Below are 16234 nucleotides of genomic sequence, written 5' to 3' on the forward strand. Positions count from 1 at the left end.
ATTTAACAAATCCATTAACTAGGAGTACCATTCCCCAAAACTAGCCAATTGTCATCCCTTTCATCTTGTTGACTTTGGTTTGAAGCTGTGTTGACTCAGATTTCGGGTTTGGGAATTGCGAGCCTCTCCAGATTGCCATTGGCTCCTTACAATTCGGTGTCTCTAATTCTCTTGGAGTTTGACTTCAACTTTGGAATCAGGAAATTCCAACCCGCATCGAGATTTCAGAGAATTCGGTCCTTTTAATGACTTCAATGCAAAGAAGTTGCAAATAATCAATGCTAATATCATCATCCATTTAACAGAGAAATTTAATTATCCACAGATATTCCTCCAGTATTTTTTCTTTTTCAATTATAAAAAAAAAAATTCTCAGATTCGTTTTCTTTGTGTAAAGTATTTTTTGGCCATGATTTTAGTCATTGAGAGCTAAATGATTATGTTTAAGATCCAAAAACTGATGTATTGTCAGTTTCCACGAAGTTTTGGGACATTTTGCAGAGCCAGAATGATAAATCAAGTGTGTTAAGGATGGCAATCATTTCCTTTTTAAAGCCTGCTGAATATATTGAGATTGCTTCAATGAAAGCATCACTGAAGTTGCTCAATCTAGATGTCCAAGGACAGTTAGATGTTTTGAGGCCTTTCTTGCTTGTTCAGTTGCATTTTTTTGCTTAGTTGTCAGGAAGACATTTCAGTGACGTTAAAGTAGGATTTTTTTTCTCATCCAATGTTGTGAAGGGCAATCAACGGTGTAGTTAAGTATTCAAGTGAAATGCCAGAAGAAAGTGTTTTTTGATGTGGATGCAGAACATGGTATACCTTGTTATTTGCTATGGAGATCAATCTGTCTCTTGGTGACGATCTTCCTGCACCCAACACGGAACTGCATCCAATGGAGTAATTCTGACATCCTGGTGGTGACAAACTGACTGCTCCCAACAATCATCAGAGTCGGTGATACGTTTTACTTTTATGACCTAGCTACCAAAATCTGTAAAAACTCTGGTGCCAAGGCTGACCATAAACTCTCATTACTTTTAGTGCCATCTTTTCTGCGAGGTGTAAGGCTGACATTAGATGTAGATGCCTCGGTTGGGGAAGGTGTTAAAACAACAGAGATGGGTCGGATTTCTTCTCCATAAAAAAAGGAAAGTGGCTGCTCTTGTTCACACTGATTGGTGTCATTTAATTGTTCAATGGCGGACTACAAAAGAGGTAGCCAAACGTAATGACGAGGGATTTGTTTAGTTCTTATTAATTATTGAGAGCTCTTCTGCAGGCAACGCAAAAACACAGTCACTAATGCTTGTCAATCAAGCAGACTGCATGGATGCTCCCTCCCTTTGCAACCTAGTGGTTTCAAGAAAGGTTGAGGCCTAGTAATTTAAGTCAATAGACAGATATATATTAGGGACTTTGTGTAAAGTGAAAGGAGATTTATTGTCAACTGTATAGATATTAATGGAATTATGCAACATAGGCAAATTTTTTTGTTATTTTGCGCTGTATGAATCTTGCTGTTCGTATCAATTGTGCAGAAATATAAAAAAAGGGGATATGAATTGATATTAATCAATGGAACATGCTGTGATGATTAAACGATAGAAGTGTCAAAGGACTTCCAGATTTTCCGGAGTTTGGAGGAAGTTTAGCGCAAACAGTCTCGTTCCTGCTGTCGGCTGTTTGCCTTTTTGCTTGGTGATGTAGCTGTGCAACTGACTTTGTCATGAAACTTTTTTACCTGGGAATAGACAGAGGGACAAACTGATCGTTCTGTGATTTTTACCTGAATTTCTCGGGGACAGTATGTACATCTTTCCAGGAGATCAAATCTTTACCTGTAATAGCTCTGCTGAGCTGTATATAATACAGATGCACAGGTACACATCTCTTGTTGTCTGTCATTCTGTGTACCGAAATTAATGTTGTGGACCGTTTATCATAAGTTAGTTCTCGACTTGGGTTGCATGTTTTTGTAAGATGATGGTGTTGACCGAAAAACACTGTTGCTTGAACAGATAGATGATTGGTTGTTAAGACAAAAATTAGATAGCTTTTTTTTTATTTTTAATGTTTTCTATTCCATGAGGTGACAAACCATTTGATGAAAGGCCATTTTCCTAATGGCAGACCATTTGTTTTTCTAGAATAATTTCCATTTTTGACATCATGGAAATGACTTTGCTTAAAGTAACTTTTTAATGGGGGAACTGTTTTCTCTCTCCAAGAACCAGTACTTTTTTATTATATCAATATTACATTACTTAAGGTTATCATGGTTTTAAGTTATTGAATAAACTATTTGGGACCCCCACCCCAGAACCAGTACTTCTAAAGTAATCATATGTAATGGGCTTGAATAGTATTTCAGACCTCCCAAAAACCGATACATTGTGTGTGTTAGCATTATTATGTTATTCATAGGAATCATGATTAGTAAATTAATCAACTTGGTTTGTATTTCAGAATCAATGACATCATTGTGAAGGTCAATGAGGTCGATGTGTCAGAGGCCACACACTCCGAGGCAGTGGACGCTCTCAAGCAGGCTGGTACCCGGGTTGTGCTGGTACGTACTCAATTGCTACTGAGAACCCTGGTGTAATTACCTCACCTTTTCAAATTCTCAGGTCAGATTAGTCTGAAATTGCTCCTATCAAGAGTCTGCGATCTCTTGTATTTTTATCCCTCTACAATGTCAACCATCAGGTCTGACCAATGTAGGTCTAGAAACACACTCCTTATTTCCAAAGAAAATCTTTGTTTTTACCCAGGATCTGAGAATTCTAATACTTTGACACCCATCCACTCCTACCTTTGTCAACTCATTGATAATAGAGAGTCATAGAATTAAAACTTTTTTGAAACAGAAAATCCTTGCTTTTATCAAGAATATACTTTCCTAGATTTACACAATCATTTATAGTTCATTTTTTTTGATGATGGTTGATTTTTATGGGGATCTGAGTTATTGTGTTTTTAACTCTATTTTTTGTCATTTGTGTCAAACTTTTGAACCAGGTGAAAAACAGAATGCTTCTTTGGTGGTCCTGTAGTTCACCAGTACTTGTGTGTAAGGTTCTAGGTCATTGAGAAAGGTCAAGGTCTTAATAAATGTAATAACAAACAAATGTGCGTTGCCTGTTGTTACTGTTCTGATGTCTCCTCAGATAATATTAAGCTCATTTGGACTAAATTTAATGTATGACATCTGTTGTTGAGAGGAGGCAAAAAGGATTTATTTTCATGACCCCCTCCTCCCAGAGGGGAGAGAAAGTAAGAGAGAAGTAAATAAAAAACCAAAATCACAATAAATTATTAAGTTCTAAGTTAACATATGAATTACTCACTCATTTTATCAAAATCAACAGACATTTACCATTATAATAAGAGTATCTGGCATTTGTAGGGATAGTCATAGAAATCATCATCTATTGGGTTTCCTAAGTAGACCAAAAGGACCGTGCCCTGAGCTATCAGCACAAAGACAAATATCACACTTAATAATGCATCATGTTTTGGCAGCTATGCTTGAAAAATGACAAACAAACCGATCTGCACCGAGTACACAATATCATCAGTACGACAAATATTCAATTTGCACTCAAGGTCAGATAAAAAAAAAATCAATTCAAAACACGGAGACAATTTCATTATCTTCATAATAGCAAATTATTGGTTTTTAAGTTAGTGTCTTTTAACTTATCAATTTTTGTAAGCAATAAAGAAGTTGAAAGTGACAACAAAACAGAAGACAGATGTCAATCTACCCATTCAGGCATTGCTATTATGAAGATGTGTTAAACCATGACTTAAGTACCGATGATGAGGAAAACCGAAACAACAATAACCCCAAAAAAAAAAAATCTCCAAAGTTTGTGGTTGAAGGGAGGTTCCGTGAATGATCGATAGTAAATATGAAGAGATAAGGTCATCTTATAATTGATACTGTGGATACTAATAAAATAAAAAACATATTGGAAGATAACTCAATCTGCCACTGCTGTGAGAGAGGGACATGCGGGCTTGGTGTGTAATTAAGTCGGGTCTGTTTTATTAAATTGTGCAATGTTAATATCCTACCGGAGGGTTATTGTAGGGGGTTCAATTTGTTGGTCTTTTCATTGAACCAACCAATCGTAATCAACTTTGTAATTAACGATGGTTACAGTCCTTATACAAAGTGAGGTTTGGTACCGCCTGTATTTGGTATACTGTAGTTTAGTTTGTCAGCCTCCAGCGTGTCTGCATCCTTTGATGCACACCCATCTGTCATAGATTTTATTACCAATATTTGATACAGGTTCTTGTTCTATAAAGTACTTTCTTGTTTTTTTTTATGTCAGCAGAGACTGAATCTTTTAAGGTTTTTTTTTCTTCTTTTTTTTAAAACTTTTTCTTTTGTCTTATTGATTTCAGGCTTGAAAAGGTATAAAATACATTACAGTTTGCTATTAACAGGTCAGAGACATAGCCACTGTTTTATTTTAGGGGATAGATAAAAGGATCAGTTGTACTTCTGTAGACCACTGTCGTGTATCCGCGCCGGTAGTGACATGTTTGGATAACGTGAAAATGGCGTATCCATTGCAAAAACAATGAGTGTTGTGTCCTTTTTTCTATCGTCAATGAGGTAAATATTAATTAAAATATCGTAATAGTGCTTTATATTTTTCTGAAGGTTTTGCAGTTGAAAAGAGTGTGCGTTATTTTTGTTCATCGTTAATAAAAACGACTTATTTGTAGAAAAATCAATCGTTGACGTGTCATTTTAACGCTAAAACCAAGAACTATTTCTAGATTACGTAGATAATATAACACATACTAAAAATGTGAAGCAGCCAAAATTTATTTAAAACATTAAGTTAACCAAATAAAATCAAACCGATTTTTTTTAAATACATTAATATGTATAAAAATAGCAATAACTTCATGCACCTGCTAAAGAAGTAGTACGGTTTGGATGAATAAATTATTCCGGTTTGGATGCTAAAATATATAAATTATGCAAATGGTACGGTTTGAATAATTTAAAGTTATAGCATTTTTGATATTTTAGACATAAAGAGAGCAGTTTGCATTTTATCGGTGTGCAACCGAAGATACATCTTTTTAAAAAAATATTGGGTCATTCAATTACACAGCATGCAAAAGATGTATTTTAAGTCAGGTAAAAAGAACATAATGTACAGACGATGAATTCCTTAAAGCTTCCTGTTCGACATTTTTATAAATGTGATGAAACCAAAATACTTCCACATGTTCGAAGGGAACTAAAACTGGATGACTAAGTTCATTTCTTTAGACAAGCATGTTTTTTCCTCTGATTAAATGGTATACAAATATATAAGTATATAATTGATCAGAAATTGATTATTTAACAAATAAGGAATCATTCTTTGATCGAATATCATGAGTTGATTATTTTGGTCGGGGCGTGGTCAAACCCAATAAAGCTCGAAACGAAATTACACCTAACAATATCGAAAGAATGATTTCTTATTACTTATATTAATTTAATTCAAAGCAATTGTACTTTTAAATATTTGAATAAGCAAACGTCATTTGAATTTACTGGACTGAATATGAACAAATTGATACTTAGTGTTATCACATGAAAAAACACTGAAAAATGTAAATATAGTTATATCAAGTTTTTTTTACTAACATTTCAAAAGACTACTTTCTTTAATTTTAAATTATAAAGAAAATATGAGTTGAAACATGAGGAACACAATAAAATGTAAGGAAAAAAAGATTTTCACCTTTAACCTGAAAAGCAATACATTATATTAACACCTTAACAGACAACTATCTACTACTTTTATGGCAAGCGACTATATGATGTGTTTTTTAGTTATTCTGAAATGATATAATCGTGAAGTAAGTTGGACGGAGAACGTGCTTGGTAATAATATTATGAAAGTGAGCCTCGTTTTCATTCAACACCAAGCCTGTACATCGCTAGACAAAGAAATTTCTACAATTATTTCACTCCCAGTGATATAATACAAAGTACCATAGATGTCTGCCAAGTCATATATTTACTCTGTTGTTAGAAATAGTTGGTCCAAAAAATTCAAGTGATGTCGAGACCTAAGTAAACATAGCCATTTTATATGTACATTTATTCAATCATAATTCTCACCAGAAAATCAAAACGATTCATATGTATCAATGTACATCAAGAAGTTTTGGTGACTCATGCGGGAAATGAAGGTGGCGTTACTGCAGAAAATGTACAAAACCCGCGTTAGTATTTAACATGAAAGTATAATGATAAAAAATTCATAGTTAAAAATTTGCCAAAGCGCAGTTGTTAGGCTGTTGCAAAACTAAAAAGTTGTTTGGGAACGTTTCAATTTTTAATTTAAAAAATTAGACAAGTATGATATTTGATAAGTTAAATACTCTGTATCAAAAGTGATTATATTTTCATTTTCATGAAACCCATATCAGGATACCAATAATTAAAAATCCACGTTATCACGGTTTGTTCTGTGCATTGTATCTATATATTATATCGTTTCAATTTTAAAAGAGAAAAAAAAATATTTGTATCATTAGTTGATTTTACAGACTTTAACATTTTTTAAAATTGGTACAATTCTGTATTTGACTGATCTCTTTTATTTTTTCACGTTTAAAGCCGATAACGTTATAGAAGCATAACAATTGAAACTATCGTAAACACATGTGTTTTTGTGTCGGTAAAGATTTTGGTAAGGCTGAATCTTTCGAAATTAATTATATCGATGGAATGATTATACAACAGACTTAACATATTTGTAAAGCACTCTGTATGCCATCTTTATAAGCCAATTGCAAGTTACTTGGAGCGTGTGTAAAATTTAAATTCAAATTACGGTATATTAAGTTCTGTTGGCTTAAATGCACAAGTCTTTAACGTGTATGTTTATTTTTTTAAACAATGTGACTTTATAGTATATGTCTATCACATGATGATATCCATAACATTGAAAGCATGTTTTTCAATGAGGGCATGTATATCGCACAGTAGCGATGCTATATCACCCTCGCGAGGGGAAATTAAAGGAATTGTTTACACTCACATATTAATTACATCCAAACCGTATCAGATGCGTATCCAAACCGTTCCTATTTTGAAAAACAAGGTCATCCAAACCTGTTCCGTTGTTCAAAATTAATCGACATAAACTGCTTATTTACATAATTTTAACATAAACTTCGTAGAACTTTAAAGATTTTATACACTTTTAAATATATCTGACGATCTTTTTCATGTAAAAGTAGACAATGTATGCCTTAAATAACACGAAAACTTTTCAAGAAGCAAACGGAACCACCATTTTCACTCTATCCAAACACGTCACTACCGGCGCGGATACACGACAGTGAGACAAACTGTTTAAAATTGAGTGTTATATTTTATGTTTTTCAGCATGTGAAAAGGCTGAAAGCACCAACAGAGAATGTTTTAGAAATTCAACTTATTAAATCCAATAAAGGTAATTAATGTATGTTAATTAGAATATTAAATGTTTTAGGGAGATACACATGATTTGTAAGATTTGATCTTTGATTTAAAATCAGCTAAAATCAACCTCTATTTTTGTGTCAATTTCCATGTACATTGGATAAAACTGTAAATTGTTGTATACATGTATTTTCAGAATGCTTTCATCAGTATAAATGGTAATCACTTATTATAAGACTTTCAGACTTTTCCTATTTGAATGCAATGGAAAGTTTAAAAAAAACCAGGGCTCTCACACTACACTGGGCAAGAGTTGTCAATTTTGAAAATATCAGCAACATTTTGGTAAATATTGGAAAATTCATTTTATTGGCAGGTTAAAGTTTTGTTCGTAACTTTATTTCAGTTACGTCTTTCTAAATTGGGTAGGGGATAGTGGGGTTTTTTTTGGGGGGGGGGGGGGGGGGGGGTTAATGACGATTAGGATTTAAAGTGGTAAGGGACACCTGACGATATTAATGTGGGTAAAATACTTAATAATCAAAATACTCTTACCATTTTAGAATTTTTAGATTTACAATACATGTACTTGATTAAAAAAATGCATTGTTTTTAAAAATTTGGAAAGGTGAAAATAATAAAAGCCACAGAAGGATTCAAACTCATGACTTACGGATTCGTAGATAACGCTCTTAACCATTGCGCTACGCTGTTAGATAACAATATGGGGAAAGAAAAAAATTGATGGAAGTAATACTTGATTTTATTGTAAATTTCGATTGGAAATATGTCACAATATGAAGGTGTCCAATACCAACTCGCTTTGGTTTTTTAAAAAAATGGCTCTAAAGAAAGCCTCCAACAACCCCAGGCATGGACATTTGAGAGCCCTGTAAACACAACTCACTACCTAACCATTCTCTGCATGCCTCAACACTGCATGGTACTTTCTTGTCTTTACTGAAGGCCTTGGATTCAGCATAGCAGGGGGTATCGGAAATCAACACATTCCAGGTGACAATGGTATTTTTGTCACCAAAATCATTGAGGGAGGGGCTGCAGAACAGGACGGACGGCTAGCCGTGGGGGACAGGCTCATTGCTGTAAGTGGAATCAGAGGGACATTTAAAGATTATAATTATTAGGAGGCTGGGTGGTCAGTAATCTACCTTAAAATTTGGAGATGATTTTTTTAGCCATAAACTATCTTTTAGTAAAGAAAAATTCTTTATATTTTAAAATTCAAACATTTTCCAACTTTTTCAAAGCTCTCCTTATAAAGAAGATAAACACAGTCTAAAAATGGCAACAACCAACTAGCGTCTCAAAACATTAAGAGTTGTTTACCAAGATGAAAACTATAAAGCAAACATATTTGCATTGAATCAAGCAAAAAATATATAATTAGATAAATATAACCCATTAAACAATCTGCTACAGGTGAATGAAGCAAACCTTGACAATGTGACACATGAGGAAGCTGTGGCTGCACTGAAGGCCACACAGGAGGTTGTGAACTTGACCATTGCCAAGCCATCCTACATACCAGACAATGTCAGTCAGGATCAGGGAACGCCCCCATGTAAGTCTCTCTACTCACCCCCTTACCATGTAAGCTTCTTCACCCCCTGTAAGTGACTGCTCTCCCCTTATTCTCTCACGCTTTAAGTTTTTCTGTCGGCTTTTAGTCTCTACCCACTGTAAGTTTTTTCTACCCCCTGTAAATTTCTTTTTATGTAAGTCTCTGAACCCCAGGGCTGTAAGTTTCTTCTCCACTCTGTAAATCTCTCCCCTCTACTGTAAGTCAATGTATTTTTTAGGTCTCTCCCCCCTGTTTGTCTCTCCACTCATGTTTGTTTCTCGTGTAAGTCTCCAATGCTGTAAGTCTCTTTACACCCTGTAAGTTTCTCCTGTAAGTCTCTCTTCCTCCTGTAACTTTCTGTCCTCTATAAGTTTCTCCCCCATCCCCCTTCCTGTAAGTCTCTCCACCACCCTAAGTCTTTTTTTACTGTCCCTGCAAGCCTTTTGAACAGGGACTCCACTGTTGCCTCTGCCCCTCTAAATATTTGCTCACCAACAACTTCCTTAGAGATAGGATTTGATACAAAATACAATGTGAAATAAAGTAGTGCCTCATAGTATCACTTGGACTGACGTCTATCTTCCTCAGTTATTGCATAGAATATTCATACAATTTTTTTTTTTTTAATTCTCTAGAAGCATATTAATTATAAATGCTGATGGGTTTGTAATTACCAGCCTAATGTAGTTTCATGAAATGTGATCTATTTTCATGTTGAAATGCTTGCCAACCATTTATACAAAGTATCAAATGACTCTGATCTAAAACCAATGGTAGGTAGTTCTCCATTCCCCTTTCATTTATAAGTAAGCAAATTTTCCCACCAGCCACGCAATGTACTTATTCTTTCATGGAAATGATATTGACAACGGACATGTTATTTAATTTTTCAGCTGCTAGAAAAGTAGAGAATGTCGCTGTGGTTGCGCCAACCTCAAGTCCAGATACTTTCATACGTTCAAGTCCAGATTTCAGACGTTCAAGTCCAGACAAACCCACAAATGTTTCCCTGCATTCAGAGAATACCTACGCTAATGAGGACCCTGGGAGGTAGGACTTCTAAATGAATTAACAATCAGACTACCACATACAGGGAAATTTTCGCCCTTGTTTTATTTTCACCCCTTTCACCCTCGTTGTCAGTGGCGAATTTGAGACTGGGCGAATTCTAATGTCTCAAATTATTTCTCTTTAAACTGTGTCTTGGGGAATTCAAGACGAGGCGAAACTGTTTGCAAGTATAAAAGTGCAAAAATTACAATGGACGAAAATAACCTTGTAAAGAGTATCAAACATTACATGCAATATTTACTGCCAATAGTCTTATTACACAGAGTGACAAAAGTCTCAACACAGTGGGTTCACAGCCGTTTTAACCCACAAAATAACAAAATAGTCTCAACAAAAAAACTATTAAAAGTCTTAAAGTCTGATTTTGTACTAGTTATAATCAATTAGAATATCTGGTACTTCTCTTGAAATAGAATGTTGAAAGTAATGGCTATGCAAACCATTTATTATATAAATTGTTTTGTTGACTCTGAAAAATATCAGGATAAGTTCAGTATATAAAAGAGAAGAAAAAAAAAATACAAGCTCTAATAGTTTATCTAATTTTCATGGCAAGAAGGACAACTCATGCAGTCTCATTAAACCTGGTGTACTATTAATAGTTGTGTTTCATCAGAGTTCAATGAATACTGAACTCTCCACACAATATCCTGTAGACAGGAAAAACTTTGGTGGTTTATAGAGTAACAGGATGTTGCTCGCTTTCTAGACCTGTTATATAAAATAGCCATCTTCCTCAGATCACAAAGGTCACATATTATAAATATGCACGGAAAAAAAAATGTGCTCCAATATCTTCTACACCCCACTGTAGCTCACTCATTCTGATCTGATGTTTAATGTTATTGGGCTTCTGATGTGAGTGATTTCTTGGAGTTCTTACCCCCATGTTTGTGGAGAGTTGGGGGACAGGATGCCTTTAGACCACAGGTAAACTGCTCAAATTGGTACCAAGACAGCTTGGTTTAGTATGACCTCAAAGCTTTTGGGTGTTTGAGCTGTTTTCTTCTGTAAACTTTCAGAAAACTTCATAGATTTCATAACGCATATGATTCTAAGCAATGAAGACCTTAAACTGACTCCAAGTCACTAGACTGACTTAGGCGGATTTCATGAAATTGTGCTCGAACTTTCATTGGTAATGTATTCTGTGTATGTTTGTGAGCTAAGAGCTGGGAATACACATGTATTTGCGATTTTTTTTTTTTTTTTAAAAACAGTTGACCTTTTGTTAGTTATTTAAAGCAGAATATGAAAATGATACGAGTTTTTCTTTTGATAATTGAAAACAAAAATTTCCCTGTTGTTGACATTTGATCCTAGCCTCCTTGAACTACTTCTGGTGTTACATTACATCTAGTACAGCTACTATGTCACTATTCTATGAGCCAAAGACCAGTAGTGACTCCATATAGTGGCCAACCAAAATCCTATCTCAGCTGAAGCTATCATAAACATGCTCTTGAAAATCCTAAAGTAGACCATATAAGCAGGGAGATGAGTGGATGTTTTACCAGGCTCTGCTCATTCAGACTCGAAGCTGGATCGATCTCACAGTAATATACACTTACTACCATTCGTTTCTTACTACTTACTGTTATTTCTCTTTACTAATCCAGGTGAATTCTGTGAGTTGCTTGTGGTTTATTGATATCTCTTGCTGGAGACTGATCACTTTCTTCAGTATCAGTTATTATGACACTTTCATAGTAATTATTATACTTTCTATCATTTCTTTCTGAATGTACATCAGTTTTATTCTGTGAGTTGTGTGTTTTATTGATATCTTGCGGAAGACTTATCACTTTCTTCAGTATCAGTTACTATTCCACTCTCAATAATTACATTTAGTTACTATTACTCACAGTAATTATACTTACTGCTATTTCTTTCTACGTTTTAGGAGTATTCTGTGAGTTGTGTGTTTTATTGATATCTTGCTGGACAATAATCACTTTCTTCAGTATCAGTTACTAACCCCCCTAAATATAGTACAACTTCAGATTCTCTCAACAGAACTCCTGACAATTATACCTTTATCAATAATTTAGATGCTTCATAACCCAGAGCTTTGGTGCACTAGGAGTTTTGTTTCTCTGTCAGATAAGAAATATATCCCTAGTTTCACTAGCTGGCAGCGGAATACTTTGAACATATTGATTACTTCATTGTTGGCTTTTTTCAAACATTCAGTTATCAGTTGTTTGCTGCATGTGGTGACCATTAGCTGGCTTTGATATAGGTGTCAGAATGCAGTAATCTGGGTGATGTATGGTACATCCTGGAGACGGCCATCTCTCTCTCTCTCTCTCTCTCTCTCTCTCTCTCTCTCTCTCTCTCTCTCTCTCTCTCTGTTGCTAGATGACAGGTATAAGATTACCACTATTACGGCTTCCAGGGTGTGACAATTGACAGAGCCAGACCGTAGCGCCATGGAGACAGATATCCAGTGGTGACAGAATCCATTTATACATCCGCCTCTATCAGTCCAGCCGACTCTTATTGATTTTGATTTGACATGCTTACAAGGCACTGACTTTACTGGGTTTTGAATCAGTCGATCAGTCTCAGTCAGATTGGGTTTCCATTTGTGTGACACATTTATCTCTCACTTCTGACCACTGTTATCTATATACGGTTTTACTGCATTCCACATCAAGGGTCTAGTTGATCAGAATTTGATCATTTATATAATAAAAGAAGAAGTACATCTATAATTTTTTTTTTTGAATATGACATAATAAAAGCACCATATGGTCACTAGAACTGCATGGTTTCTCCTGGAATTGTGTTTTTATATGCAAGGTAAAATGTATATTTTTAGATTAATTTAAAAAATAAAATGCCCGACAATTTGAAACATCTTTAAAAAATCCACCATCCAATACATATTTAAATAGTTTTATATCCATTACTTTTGTGTAACAGTAATCTGTCACCATATATCATGTAATTTGACATGCATTTTTCCCTGTAAATGTTACAAAACCATTTTTGAGATGGTCCCTAATTTTTTTTTTTAAATTATGTAAATGTCTGTAAGAGTGTGTGCACTTTTTTATTGTTATTGTATATGCCCATTTACTGGGAAGTGGTTGTGCACATGAGTCAAGATAAGGATCAGTGTTCTTCAACCGTATAATGGCTGTGAGAAATTGTAAACAAATGAATTTATTCATTGAAATTTAAATCCTTTCTCCTTTGTGGAGCCCCATTTCAAGCTTTTGCCTGATAAAGAAAACCACTTGAATGGGAACTGTATTGATCTAAGCTGTGCAGTGTAGACACTTAATCTTAGGGTGCCATATAACAAGGACTGTGTTTAATTTAAATCTTCAGAATTAAGCATTGTTGTCTGAGCTGGTATTTAGGTCAGCTAACAGTGGCCGTCTTGTAAATAAACTGGACAGATAAACTGTTCGGCTGCATCTTACTCCACACAGAATATTTGTGTTTTGTTAACCTTGCTGGAGTCGAAAGGATGTGATGTCTTGGTCAGCAGAGCGTTTGAAGTCATGGAATACATCACATTCCTAATGATATGTAAAAGGATGTTCTACATTTAAAAAAAGAGATTCATCTGTGTGAAGCTAGTTTTTACGGTGGGAAAGTAGTGACATAGAAGGATTTGTGCCAAGTGAAATTTTCAAACATGAGAGAACTGAACGCCAAGTGAATTTGTGCCAATTTAGTTTCGGAATGTTGAAGCAGAAAGGACAGCGTAAAGACCCGTACTTCTATGATCCTCACATCAGCAGGTAGGCATGGGGGATGGCAGCTGAGGGGAGTAAAATAAGACATGGCCGAAACTACCCCCCAGTTAAGAGTGAACTAATTCATGAACTATGCTAATTAATGCACACAAAGAGAGGGTATATTCTTATAAGGTTGTGTTGCCTGCTTGCATGTTAAGGAACTAGGGAGAGAGTTATATATAAATTAACCTAGATCATAACACTGGGAATTTAGAAGTCAGTTTGTATATAGGAACATGGAAACAGATGGTATTTATAGATGTTTATTACTGCTGTGTGTTTGAAGTTAAAGGAACTGAAAGTAGCAAATTGTGGGAATTTAGTGTAATTTAGCAGGAGAGAGGTCACCAGATACTTGACATGAATATAGATCTTGATGCAAAGCAGAGAGTTGTATTTGTTTGAGTGTTTAATGTATAAGGGCCTGTTTTGGGTTAAATTTAAGGTTTTTTTTCTAAATCAAGAACAAGCCTTAAATTATACAGTAACTGTGTTTCTTTTTCAATAATTTGATGTCAGTTGTTGCCTCTGGGGTCCATAAATATGTTTATTCCATGTCTACATCAAAGAGTTGATGTGCCAGTAAAATAACAATACACTGTGAAGTGACACTTACAAAGCCTAGCTGTCTGTTATTATTTATTTGCAAGATTCTTTCCAATAAGGAAGTCATCTTTACTATATTGCCTACAAATGTTTGCTACAGACCTGTTAATATATATATATATATATATAAAGACTTTCAACTACTTCTATTTGGCAGAATGCTTCATGTTAAATAAAGGGAAAACCGTTAGAGATTACAATGTACTAGACTATTTTGGTTGCGTGATAATGTAATTTACATTGATCATTGTAAAACTGTTTTGGCCGTTATCCACTCATCAGCCAATGGGAGTATTACTTATTGATGAGTGTATTCTCCGTGGAGCTATGTCTATTACCAGCTCGCAACACCTCACTGTGCCAGAGCCGTGTATACTCTGACTGTGATGCTCCGATTAAGACCCAGTCCTGAAAATGCTAAAAAGGTGGCACCAATTACTTAAAAGGTGGTTCCAGATACCCAAAGGTGGTACCTCAAACCCAAAGGTAGAGCTGTCCTTCAGTCTGTTTGGTTCCCATGTTGACAGCACAAGTTCCTGACAGTGCAAGGCACAACATTGGTTATCTTTAATTGCTACATTATGTATTACGGAATGGAATTGAATATAACAGGGAAAAAAATGCTAGGAAATTGTTATTGTGATGGTTTTATTTGGAGTATTTATCATCATTTCCTGCATTGTTTGGGTTTTTTTTAAATTTCATTCATAGTGGTACTTTCCGAAAAACAAGTCCTCCACATGTAGATTTAGAAATGGCCTTGCTAATAAATGGCAGTCTATTTTGTTGTTTGAGTGTTGTGTAAACTGCAGCTATAGATATATGGTAGTTTTTGTTTAGATGTAGTATAAGGGCACTAAATTTTTTTTCCTATAAGTAAGAACAACTTGAGAAGTAAACACTTGAACTGATGCTAATAAATTGTACACAAGGATGCATAAATTAGGTGGAGTTCACAGGCAAGTTTAGGTCAGGTACTTAACCTATGTTGAATCAATCTTGAACACTCTGCTGGTATTTGTAATCGTACAATCTTAACATTCGCCTGATAATGGCGCATTTCTTTCTTTGGCAGATGACTTCAATTTAAAGACTGAAGTTGCTTCTCCCATTTTAACCAATTAGACAGTTGAAGAGACCCCCTGGTATGTTTTCACCCAGTTTCTCTCACACCCCTGAGATCCCCTGATCCCCCCACCTGTCTGTGTGGAAGCTGTGGGTCAGTGACTTGGAGTGTTATTCGTGTTTCCATTGCTTTGATGCTGACTGATCTCTCTCAATCTGCTCATGTAAACTACTCTGTATCAGAGAAATCTTAAATGTTTAGAAGAAGCCCTTAATTAATGAGTCACCTACTTCCCAGAGTAGAAAGTGCAGTACGGGGGAGGAGGCTTGCACTAGAGTTTATATCAACCCTCCCAGCTAACACTACTTGTTGCACCCACGAAACAAGTTGTTAGCTGAGAAGGCACATAAAAAGTGCTGTGTTTGATGTAGTACAGTACACAGGTTTGTTACTACAAACTGTACAGCTGTAGTTTTGTTTTCATTCATTTCTCCACAAGAAGCTCCTGTTAGAAAGATTTGGGTTGTGAGTGTAATGCGAGATCTTTAGGGGCGATTTCCTGGAGAGATGTGTTGTATCACAGAAACGCATGTTGTTCCCCAAGATAGGGAATCATGTAAAGTCAGATGGTTCAGAAAGAACCCCAAAACAAGTCCAATGCACACAGCAGCATCACATTTGGTTGATATTTG

The 16234-nt window shown here is 35.2% G+C and overlaps 1 protein-coding gene across 3 annotated transcripts in view; it reads left to right on the plus strand.

Annotated features, from left to right (window-relative positions):
- Positions 1-16234, plus strand: part of LOC105346688 (disks large homolog 1) — a 42897-nt gene that overhangs the window by 15239 nt on the left and 11424 nt on the right. For all 3 annotated transcript variants that reach the window (XM_066069216.1, XM_034472987.2, XM_066069217.1), the window contains 5 exons: positions 2470-2572; positions 7427-7493; positions 8429-8565; positions 8903-9044; positions 9938-10094. In XM_066069216.1, the coding sequence (XP_065925288.1) occupies positions 2470-2572; positions 7427-7493; positions 8429-8565; positions 8903-9044; positions 9938-10094 (606 nt within the window). The remainder of the gene's footprint in view (positions 1-2469; positions 2573-7426; positions 7494-8428; positions 8566-8902; positions 9045-9937; positions 10095-16234) is intronic.

The sequence above is a fragment of the Magallana gigas genome, chromosome 8 (assembly GCF_963853765.1).
Source record: "Magallana gigas chromosome 8, xbMagGiga1.1, whole genome shotgun sequence".
Lineage (NCBI taxonomy): Eukaryota > Metazoa > Mollusca > Bivalvia > Ostreida > Ostreidae > Magallana > Magallana gigas.